Raw genomic sequence first — 12,500 nt, forward strand, 5'->3', positions numbered from 1 at the left:
CTCTAGTCAGCCGTAGTGCACTACTTTTGACTGGGCTCTAGTCGGCCGTAGTGCACTACTTTTGACTGGGCTCTAGTCAGCCGTAGTGCACTACTTTTGACTGGGCTCTAGTCAGCCTTAGTGCACTACTTTTGACTGGGCTCTAGTCAGCCGTAGTGCACTACTTTTGACTGGGCTCTAGTCAGCCGTAGTGCACTACTTTTGACTGGGCTCTAGTCAGCCGTAGTGCACTACTTTTGACTGGGCTCTAGTCAGCCGTAGTGCACTACTTTTGACTGGGCTCTAGTCAGCCGTAGTGCACTACTTTTGACTGGGCTCTAGTCAGCCGTAGTGCACTACTTTTGACTGGGCTCTAGTCAGCCGTAGTGCACTACTTTTGACTGGGCTCTAGTCAGCCGTAGTGCACTACTTTTGACTGGGCTCTAGTCAGCCGTAGTGCACTACTTTTGACTGGGCTCTAGTCAGCCATAGTGCACTACTTTTGACTGGGCTCTAGTCAGCCGTAGTGCACTACTTTTGACTGGGCTCTAGTCAGCCGTAGTGCACTACTTTTGACTGGGCTCTAGTCAGCCGTAGTACACTACTTTTGACTGGGCTCTAGTCAGCCGTAGTGCACTACTTTTGACTGGGCTCTAGTCAGCCGTAGTGCACTACTTTTGACTGGGCTCTAGTCAGCCGTAGAGCACTACTTTTGACTGGGCTCTAGTCAGCAGTAGTGCACTACAGTATGTAGGGCGTAGGGTGCCATTTGGAAAGCATACAGAGAGGTAGAGCTCTGAGTTTTTGTCCTGTCTGGCACGGATGGCTTCCGTTGTGTTGTTAATTAACCCTCAAGGCCACGTCAGGAAATACATTTTTTGACGAGGGTAATTATTAAGATGGAACCCCGGGGTGTCTCTCCCCACCCTCTTCACCCCGCGGACACTGGAGGCTCTATTCAGAGAATCTTATTACTGTAATTATTCACTGGTGGCTGGTGTCCCAATCAAATAAAATACCTGATTGAATCAATTGAAAAGAATCCAAACTAAAGTGACATACCTCATGATACCATATAATCTACCCATGAACAAAAGATTGATTAAAAACACAGAATGTTTTAGTTATGTGCCAAACAACAGCACAGTGGTGGTTGCTAAGGCTTCATTTAATGGGGATCCACATCAAGAATACATAATAAATCATAAACAAGTTAACTAATTCCAATGTTTGTGTCTCTCCACTCCCACCATTTAATATACCATATAATCGGCCCATCCAATATGAAACATTTATAAAAATGAACATGACTGAATAATGTTTTAGTTATGTGGACTATGTTTTAGTTATGACGGCACAGAAAAGATGGCTGACGTTTTACATGCTCCTAACCTATTGTGTTTTTATCTTCGTTTTTTTTCATTGGCTGTAACTTTTTTTAAACTTATTTTGTACATAATGTTGCCGCTACCGTCTCTTAAGACCGAAAAATAACTTCTGGACATCAGAACAGCGATTACTCATCACGAACTGGCAGAATCCTTTTTCTTTTCCTTTAACAAGTTTGACGAGCCCGGCTTGAAGGACATACTGCTTTCCCAGGAACAGGCCCAAATCCCCATCATTTGCGTGGAGTGATGACGGAGAAAAAGAAGATGGAGGTCGGGCTGCCTTCTGAGAATTCGTAGGCGATCGAATAAACCACCCCTGCTTTCCGTTCTTCTAGCTAACGTGCAATCATTAGAAAATAAAATCGATGACCTACGTAGGAAGATTAAACTACCAACAGGGCATTAAAAACGGTAATATCTATTTATTCACGGAGTCGTGGCTGAACGTCGACAATATCAACATACAGATGGCTGGTTATACGCTGTATCGGCAGGATAGAACAGCAGCATCTGGTAAGACAAGGGGTGGTGGACTATGCATATATGTAAACAACTGCTGGTGCACGATATCTAAGGAAGTCTCAAGGTTTTGCTCACCTGAGGTAGAGTATCTCATGATAAGCTGTAGAATCAATCAATCAAATGTATTTATAAAGCCCTTCTTGCACCAGCTGCTGTCACAAAGTGACATCAAACAGAAAGAAATGCACTACTTTTGACACCCTATTCCCTATGTAGTGCACTACTTTTGACACCCTATTCCCTATGTAGTGCACTACTTTTGACACCCTATTCCCTATGTAGTGCACTACTTTTGACACCCTATTGTCGTGGAAATTTCCTCTATTTACCAAATCATGAGAGCAAACCACACATACAAGTCAGAGTTAGTTATCAAAGTCCATCTTTAATTATATGAGCTCTATCACAACCCTGTGACTCTCAGATCAATTCAGTGTCTGTCCATGAATTCTCTGAGAGTCTCTCACACATTGTTACTGAGATCCTTTATAGCAAAGATACACATATCCAGACAGCATAGAAATAATTTATTGTTCAGCTTTGTCTCCTAAACTATGTTCTTTTCTCAAACTCAGAACCATAAACCAATCCTCCATATCAACAGGCATATATCAAATCCATCCGATCTTGACAAGATCACAGAGACACACTGACTGGCACACAGACATTGTGGAGCCAAGAGATACACGCTTGACCTCTCCCCTCTCTCCGGCCCAAGCAACTTAGTCTTGACAGAGAACAGATACTGCAACCCCGCCACAGTATTATACAACAATAACATTCTGATGAGAAGTAACTTACAAACATATGATGAATATAAAACATCTTACCTTTGTTACCAACTAATCTGATTATTCCCCAACACTATTCCCTAATAGTGCATTACTTTTGACACCCTATTCCATATGTAGTGCATTACTTTTGACACCCTATTCCCTATGTAGTGCACTACCTTTGACACCCTATTCCTTGTATAGTACACTACTTTTGGCCAGAGATGTGACTGAGTGTCGCAGCGGACTAATCAATCAAATGTATTTATAAAGCTCTTCTTACATCAGCTGATATCACAAAGTGCTGTACAGAAACCCTGCCTAAAACCCCAAACAGCAAGCAATGCAGATGTAGAAGCACGGAGGCTAGGAAAAACTCCCTAGAAAGGCCAAAACCTAGGAAGAAACCTAGAGAGGAACCAGGCTATGAGGGGTGGTCAGTCCTCTTCTGGCTGTGCCGGGTAGAGAGGAACCAGGCTATGAGGGATGGTCAGTTCCTCTTCTGGCTGTGCCGGGTGGAGATTATAAACCTAGAGAAGAACCAGGCTATGAGGGGTGGATATTATGAACCTAGAGAAGAACCAGGCTATGAGGGGTGGTCAGTCCTCTTCTGGCTGTGCCGGGTGGAGATTATAAACCTAGAGAGGAACCAGGCTATGAGGGGTGGTCAGTCCTCTTCTGGCTGTGCCGGGTGGAAATTATAAACCTAGAGAGGAACCAGGCTATGAGGGGTGGTCAGTTCCTCTTCTGGCTGTGCCAGGTAGAGAGGAACCAGGCTATGAGGGGTGGCCAGTCCTCTTCTGGCTGTGCCGGGTGGAGATTATAAACCTAGAGAGGAACCAGGCTATGAGGGGTGGTCAGTTCCTCTTCTGGCTGTGCCGGGTGGAGATTATAAACCTAGAGAGGAACCAGGCTATGAGGGGTGGCCAGTCCTCTTCTGGCTGTGCCGGGTGGAGATTATAAACCTAGAGAGGAACCAGGCTATGAGGGGTGGCCAGTCCTCTTCTGGCTGTGCCGGGTGGAGATTGACCAACAGTGTCCAATAATAGATCACACTACCTAGAGAGTTTTCATCAGTATTTTTCGTACCACCACAGACCGATGCTGGCACTACGACCACAATGATCTGTATTCCACCATAAGCAAACAGGAAACTGCTCATCCAGAGTCGGCGCTCCTAGTGGCCGGGGGCTTTAATGCAGGGAAACTTACATTTGTTTTACCAAATTTCTATCAGCATGTTAAATGTGCAACCAGAGGGGGAAAAAACTCTGGACCACCTTTACCCCACACATAGAGACACGTACATCGCTCTCCCTTGCATTTGGCAAATCTGACCATAATTCTAGCCTCCTAATTCCTGTTTACAAGCAAAAAATAAAGCAGGAAGCACCAGTGACTCGGCCAATAAAAAAGTGGTCAGATGAAGCAGATGATAAACTACAGGACTGTTTTTCACAGACTGGAATACGTTTCCGGGATTCTTCCTATGGAATTGAGGAGTACAACACATCAGTCAATGTCTTCATCGATAAGTGCATTGATGATGTCGTTCCCACAGTGACAGTACATGCATACCCCAACCAGAAGCCATGGATTACAGGCAACATCCGCAATGAGCTCAACGCTAGAGCTGTCGCTTTCAAGGAGCGGGACTCTAACCCGGAAGCTTATAGGAAATCTAACTATGCCCACCAACGAACCATCAAACAGGCAAAGTGTCAACACAGGACTAAGATCAAATTTTACTACACAGGCTCTGACACTCGTCCGATGTGGCTTGCAAACAATTACAGACTACAAAGGGATGCACAGCCGAGAGCTGCCCATTGACACGAGCCTACCAGACGAGCTGAACTACTTCTATGCTCGCTTCGAGGCAAATAACACTGAAACATGCATGAGCGCATCAGCTGTTCCGGATGACTGTTTGATCACTCTCTCTGCAGCCGATGTGAGTAAGACCTTTAAACAGGTTAAAATTGACAAGGCCGGAGGGCCAGGCGGTTTACCAGGACGTATACTGCGAGCCTGCGCTGACCAACTGGCAAGTGTCTTCACTGACATTTTCAAACTCTCCCTGTCCGAGTCTGTCATGCCAACATGTTTTAAGCAGAACACCATAGTCCCTGTGCCCAAGAACACTAATGCAACCTGGCTAAATGACTACTGACCCGTAGCACTCACACCTGTAGTCATGAAGTGCTTTAAAAGGCTGGTCATGGCTCACATCAACACCATTATCCCAGAAACCCTAGAACCACTCCAATTCTCATACCTCTCTAAACAGATCCACAGATGATGCAATATCTATCTTTCCCACCTGGACAAAAGGAACACCTATGTGAGAATTCTATTCATTGAACACAGCTCAGCATTCAACACCATAATGCCTTCAACACTCATCAATAAGATAAGGACCCTGGGACTAAACAACTCCCTCTGCAACTGGATCCTGGACTTCCTGACAGGCCGCCCCCAGGTGGTAAGAGTAGGTAAAAACACATCCGCCACGCTGATCCTCAACACAGGGGCCCCTCAGGGTTGCGTGCTCAGTCCCCTCCTGTACTCCCTGTTCACTAATGACTGCACGGGCCAGGAAAAGCTCCAAAACCATTAAGTTTGCCGATGACACAACAGTGGTAGGCCTGATCACCGACAATGACGAGACAGCCAATATGGAGGAGGTCAGAGATCAAGACAAAGGAGATGATTGTGGACTACAAGAAAAGGAGGATCGCTGTAGTGGTGCAAGTTGAGAGCTTCAAGTTCCTTGGTGTCCACATCACCAACAAACTAACATGGTCCAAGCACACCAAGACAGTTGTGAAGAGGGCCTCAGATCCTCAAAAGGTTCTACAGCTGCACTATTGAGAGCATCCTGACTGGTTGCATCACTGCCTGGTACCTCAATACCAGGCGGTGTCAGAGGAAGGCCCGAAAAATGTATCCAGCCACCCTAGTCATAGACTGTTCTCTCTGCAACCGCACAGCAAGCGGTACCGGAGCGCCAAGTCTAGGTCCAAGAGGCTTCTAAACAGCTTCTACCCCCCCAAGCCATAAGACTACTGAACATCTCGTCAAATGGCTACCCAGACTATTTGCATTGCCACCTCTCCCCACTTTTACACCGCTGCTACTCTCTGTTATTATCTATGCATAGTCACTTTAATAGCTCTACCTACATATACATATTACCTCAATTACCTCGACTAACCGGTGCCCCCGCACATTGACTCTGTACCGGTACCAACCCCTGTATATAGTCTCTCTATTGTTATTTTACTACTGTTCTTTAACTACTTGTTACTTTTATTTATTTTTCTCATTTGTATTTTTTAAACTGTATTGTTGGTTTAAAGGGCTTATAAGTAAGTATTCCACTGGTCTACAACTCTCGTATTCGGCACATGTGACTAATACAATTTGATTTGATGATTTTTTCTTGTTATGTGGAATATGTTTCTGTTATGTGGAATATGTTTTAGGTATGTGGAATATGTTTTAGTTACGTGGAATATGTTTTAGTTACGGGGAATATGTTTTAGTAATGTGGAATATGTTTTAGGTATGTGGAATATGTTTTAGGAATGTGGAATATGTTTTAGGAATGTGGAATATGTTTTAGGTATGTGGAATATGTTTTAGGTATGTGGAATATGTTTTAGGAATGTGGAATATGTTTTAGGAATGTGGAATATGTTTTAGGTATGTGGAATATGTTTTAGGTATGTGGAATATGTTTTAGGTATGTGGAATATGTTTTAGGTATGTGGAATATGTTTTAGGAATGTGGAATATGTTTTAGGTATGTGGAATATGTTTTAGTTACGTGGAATATGTTTTAGTTACGGGGAATATGTTTTAGTAATGTGGAATATGTTTTAGGTATGTGGAATATGTTTTAGGAATGTGGAATATGTTTTAGGAATGTGGAATATGTTTTAGGTATGTGGAATATGTTTTAGGTATGTGGAATATGTTTTAGGTATGTGGAATATGTTTTAGTTACGTGGAATATGTTTTAGTTACGGGGAATATGTTTTAGTAATGTGGAATATGTTTTAGGTATGTGGAATATGTTTTAGGAATGTGGAATATGTTTTAGGAATGTGGAATATGTTTTAGGTATGTGGAATATGTTTTAGGTATGTGGAATATGTTTTAGGAATGTGGAATATGTTTTAGGAATGTGGAATATGTTTTAGGTATGTGGAATATGTTTTAGGTATGTGGAATATGTTTTAGGTATGTGGAATATGTTTTAGGTATGTGGAATATGTTTTAGGAATGTGGAATATGTTTTAGGTATGTGGAATATGTTTTCGTTATGTGGAATATGTTTTCTTTACGTGGAATATGTTTTCGTTATGTGGAATATGTTTTCGTTACGTGGAATATGTTTTAGGTATGTGGAATATGTTTTAGGAATGTGGAATATGTTTTAGTTATGTGGAATATGTTTTTGTTATGTGGAATATGTTTTAGTTACGTGGAATATGTTTTCGTTATGTGGAATATGTTTTCTTTACGTGGAATATGTTTTCGTTATGTGGAATATGTTTTCGTTACGTGGAATATGTTTTAGGTATGTGGAATATGTTTTAGGAATGTGCAATATGTTTTAGGTATGTGGAATATGTTTTAGGAATGTGGAATATGTTTTAGGAATGTGGAATATGTTTTAGGTATGTGGAATATGTTTTAGGTATGTGGAATATGTTTTAGGTATGTGGAATATGTTTTAGGAATGTGCAATATGTTTTAGGTATGTGCAATATGTTTTAGGAATGTGGAATATGTTTTAGGAATGTGGAATATGTTTTAGGTATGTGGAATATGTTTTAGGTATGTGGAATATGTTTTAGGTATGTGCAATATGTTTGAAACTGTGATGCCCCAGAAGAACCCCAGGAAGAATAGGGCTCATTAAGTTGTCAGTTAACGGGGATTCATAATAATGAAGGCAAACCAATCCAATAGTTTCTCTGGACTTCGCTGCTTGAACCTCTCTCTGATTGAGGGTTAAGTACGGAAGACACATGTGCAACTGACTTGGTGTCTCCCTTTCCCTAATGAATAATTAATCACAGGTAATGAATAATTAATCAAACTCATTCCATGGAGGAATGAATATGTCTGAGTTTTCACTCCTCCCTTGTACTTGAACTCTCTTCACCTGGTTGTCTAGGTCTTCATTGGCTAATTAGGAAGTCCCCTCACCTGGTTGTGTAGGTCTTCATTGGCTAGTTAGGAACTCCCCTCACCTGGTTGTCTAGGTCTTCATTGGCAAATTAGGAACTCCCCTCACCTGGTTGTCTAGGTCTTCATTGGCTAGTTAGGAACTCCCCTCACCTGGTTGTCTAGGTCTTCATTGGCAAATTAGGAACTCCCCTCACCTGGTTGTCTAGGTCTTCATTGGCTAGTTAGGAACTCCCCTCACCTGGTTGTCTTTATTGGCTAGTTAGGAACTCCCCTCACCTGGTTGTCTAGGTCTTCATTGGATAATTAGGAACTCCCCTCACCTGTTTGTCTTCATTGGCTAGTTAGGAACTCCCCTCACCTGGTTGTCTAGGTCTTCATTGGCTAGTTAGGAAGTCCCCTCACCTTGTTGTCTAGGTCTTCATTGGCTAGTTAGGAAGTCCCCTCACCTGGTTGTGTAGGTCTTCATTGGCTAGTTAGGAAGTCCCCTCACCTGGTTGTGTAGGTCTTCATTGGCTAGTTAGGAACTCCCCTCACCTGGTTGTCTAGGTCTTCATTGGCTAGTTAGGAAGTCCCCTCACCTTGTTGTCTAGGTCTTCATTGGCTAGTTAGGAAGTCCCCTCACCTGGTTGTGTAGGCCTTCATTGGCTAGTTAGGAACTCCCCTCACCTGGTTGTCTAAGTCTTCATTGATTAGTTAGAAACTCCCCTCTCCTGGTTGTCTTCATTGATTAGTTAGGAAGTCCCATCACCTGGTTGTCTTCATTGGCTAGTTGGGAACTCCCCTCACCTGGTTGTCTAGGTCTTCATTGATTAGTTAGGAAGTCCCCTCACCTTGTTGTCTAGGTCTTCATTGATTAGTTAGGAAGTCCCCTCACCTTGTTGTCTAGGTCTTCATTGATTAGTTAGGAAGTCCCCACACCTGGTTGTCTTCATTGATTAGTTAGAAACTCCCCTCACATGGTTGTCTTCATTGATTAGTTAGGAACTCCCCTCACCTGGTTGTCTTCATTGATTAGTTAGAAACTCCCCTCACCTTGTTGTCTGGGTCTTCTTTGGTAGTTAGAAACTCCCCTCACCTTGTTGTCAAGGTCTTCATTGGCTAGTTAGAAACTCCCCTCACCTTGTTGTCTGGGTCTTCATTGGCTAGTTAGGAGGTCCCCTCACCTGGTTGTCTAGGTCTTCATTGGCTAGTTAGGAACTCCCCTCACCTGGTTGTCTAGGTCTTCATTGGCTAGTTAGGAACTCCCCTCACCTGGCTGTCTAGGTCTTCATTGATTAGTTAGGAACTCCCCTCACCTGGTTGTCTAGGCCTTCATTGATTAGTTAGGAACTCCCCTCACCTGGTTGTCTTCATTGATTAGTGAGGAACTCCCCTCACCTGGTTGTCTCTGCCTTCATTGATTAGTTAGGAACTCCCCTCACCTGGTTGTCTTCATTGATTAGTTAGAAACTCCCCTCACCTGGTTGTCTAGGCCTTCATTGATTAGTTAGGAACTCCCCTCACCTGGTTGTCTAGGTCTTCATTGGCTAGTTAGGAACTCCCCTCACCTGGTTGTCTAGGTCTTCATTGATTAGTTAGGAACTCCCCTCTCCTGGTTGTCTTCATTGATTAGTTAGGAACTCCCCTCACCTTGTTGTCTGGGTCTTCATTGGCTAGTTAGAAACTCCCCTCACCTTGTTGTCTGGGTCTTCATTGGCTAGTTAGAAACTCCCCTCACCTTGTTGTCTGGGTCTTCATTGGCTAGTTAGGAGGTCCCCTCACCTGGTTGTCTAGGTCTTCATTGGCTAGTTAGGAACTCTCTTCACCTTGTTGTCTAGGTCTTCATTGATTAGTTAGGAACTCCCCTCACCTGGTTGTCTATGTCTTCATTGATTAGTTAGGAACTCTCTTCACCTTGTTGTCTAGGTCTTCATTGATTAGTTAGGAACTCCCCTCACCTGGTTGTCTAGGTCTTCTTTGATTAGTTAGGAACTCACCTCACCTGGTTGTCTTCATTGATTAGTTAGGAACTCCCCTCACCTGGTTGTCTTCATTGATTAGTTAGGAACTCCCCTCACCTGGTTGTCTTCATTGATTAGTTAGGAACTCCCCTCACCTGGTTGTTGTCATTGTTTAGTTAGGAACTCCCCTCACCTGGTTGTGTAGGTCTTCATTGATTAGTTAGGAACTCCCCTCACCTGGTTGTGTAGGTCTTCATTGATTAGTTAGGAACTCCCCTCACCTGGTTGTGTAGGTCTTCATTGATTAGTTAGGAACTCCCCTCACCTGGTTGTCTAGGTCTTCATTGGAAACCAATTAAAAGGAAATAACAAAACCAGCAGCCATTGTGCCCCTCACTAGGAATGAGTTTGACAGACCTGGAATAAATGAAGAATAACCCAGTGAATTAAAGCCAGGGTTTTATGTCTCTCCACTCCCAGCCATATAATATGTCATATGATCTTCCCATGCACTATAAACATGGAATAAACAAACATGAATGAGGAATATGTTTAATTTATGAGTCCGTATGAATTCAGTGAACTAAAAGCTAATGTTTTGGGCCTCTCCATTCCAGCCAAGTTCTGTGGAGACCCTGGTACCCCAGCCAAGGGGAAAAGAGAAGGACGAAGTTTAATCTACAAGTCAGAGGTTACCTTCAGCTGTAGCGCCCCCTATGTCCTGGTGGGGTCAACTACACGCATCTGTCAGGACGACAGCACCTGGAGCGGCTCTCAGCCACGATGCATAGGTGGGTAACAACATCATACTGTAACAACTACAGTCTATAGGTAACAACATACTGTAACAACTACAGTCTATAGGTAACAACATACTGTAACAACTGCAGTCTATAGGTAACAACATACTGTAACAACTACAGTCTATAGTTAACAACATCATACTGTAACAACTACAGTCTATAGGTAACAACATACTGTAACAACTACAGTCTATAGGTAACAACATACTGTAACAACTACAGTCTATAGGTAACAACATACTGTAACAACTACAGTCTATAGGTAACAACATACTGTAACAACTACAGTCTATAGGTAACAACATACTGTAACAACTACAGTCTATAGGTAACAACATACTGTAACAACTACAGTCTATAGTTAACAACATCATACTGTAACAACTACAGTCTATAGGTAACAACATACTGTAACAACTACAGTCTATAGTTAACAACATCATACTGTAACAACTACAGTCTACAGGTAACAACATACTGTAACAGCTACAGTCTATAGGTAACAACATCATACTGTAACAACTACAGTCTATAGGTAACAACATCATACTGTAACAACTACAGTCTACAGGTAACAACATCATACTGTAACAACTACAGTCTACAGGTAACAACATACTGTAACAACTACAGTCTATAGGTAACAACATACTGTAACAACTACAGTCTATAGGTAACAACATACTGTAACAACTACAGTCTATAGTTAACAACATCATACTGTAACAACTACAGTCTATAGGTAACAACATACTGTAACAACTACAGTCTATAGGTAACAACATACTGTAACAACTACAGTCTATAGGTAACAACATACTGTAACAACTACAGTCTATAGGTAACAACATACTGTAACAACTACAGTCTATAGTTAACAACATCATACTGTAACAACTACAGTCTATAGGTAACAACATACTGTAACAACTACAGTCTATAGTTAACAACATCATACTGTAACAACTACAGTCTACAGGTAACAACATACTGTAACAGCTACAGTCTATAGGTAACAACATCATACTGTAACAACTACAGTCTACAGGTAACAACAGCATACTGTCACAACTACAGTCTATAGGTAACATCATACTGTAACAGCTACAGTCTATAGGTAACAACATCATACTGTAACAACTACAGTCTATAGGTAACAACATCATATTGTAACAGCTACAGTCTATAGTTAACAACATCATACTGTAACAACTACAGTCTATAGGTAACAACATCATACTGTAGCAGCTACAGTCTATAGGTAACAACATACTGTAACAACTACAGTCTATAGGTAACAACATACTGTAACAGCTACAGTCTATAGGTAACAACATACTGTCACAACTACAGTCTATAGGTAACATCATACTGTAACAGCTACAGTCTATAGGTAACAACATCATACTGTAACAGCTACAGTCTCTAGGTAACAACTACAGTCTATAGGTAACAACATAATGTAACACCTACAGTCTATAGGTAACAACATCATACTGTCACAACTACAGTCGATAGGTAACAACATACTGTCACAACTACAGTCTATAGGTAACATTTCTAAGTGACCCCAAACTTTTGAACGGTAGTGTATATTTACATTCCCCTTGTCCAAACATCAAAATAAAGAACGTAGATGCTGTTCCACTTAGAAAAGACCTTATTGATCATTTCGTTGCTTGTAAAGGTGGTGCAATTATGAGGGATTTAAGTCAAGGTACAAATACACCATTTACGTGTGCATGAATCGGGTCTGAATCGGGACTGAATCGGGTCAGAATCGGGTCTGAATCGGGTCTGAATCGGGACTGAATCGGGACTGAATCGGGACTGAATCAGGTCTGAATCTGGTGTGAATCTGGTCTGAATCGGGACTGAATCGGGACT

General features: G+C 42.2%; 1 protein-coding gene across 1 annotated transcript in view; it reads left to right on the forward strand.

Moving 5' to 3' along the window:
- Nucleotides 1-12,500, forward strand: part of LOC135519843 (CUB and sushi domain-containing protein 3-like) — a 50,082-nt gene that overhangs the window by 13,368 nt on the left and 24,214 nt on the right. The window contains exon 3 of the mRNA XM_064945049.1: nucleotides 10,428-10,601. Coding sequence (XP_064801121.1) covers nucleotides 10,428-10,601 — 174 coding nt within the window. The remainder of the gene's footprint in view (nucleotides 1-10,427; nucleotides 10,602-12,500) is intronic.

The sequence above is a fragment of the Oncorhynchus masou genome, chromosome 29 (assembly GCF_036934945.1).
Source record: "Oncorhynchus masou masou isolate Uvic2021 chromosome 29, UVic_Omas_1.1, whole genome shotgun sequence".
Taxonomy (NCBI): Eukaryota; Metazoa; Chordata; class Actinopteri; order Salmoniformes; family Salmonidae; genus Oncorhynchus; species Oncorhynchus masou.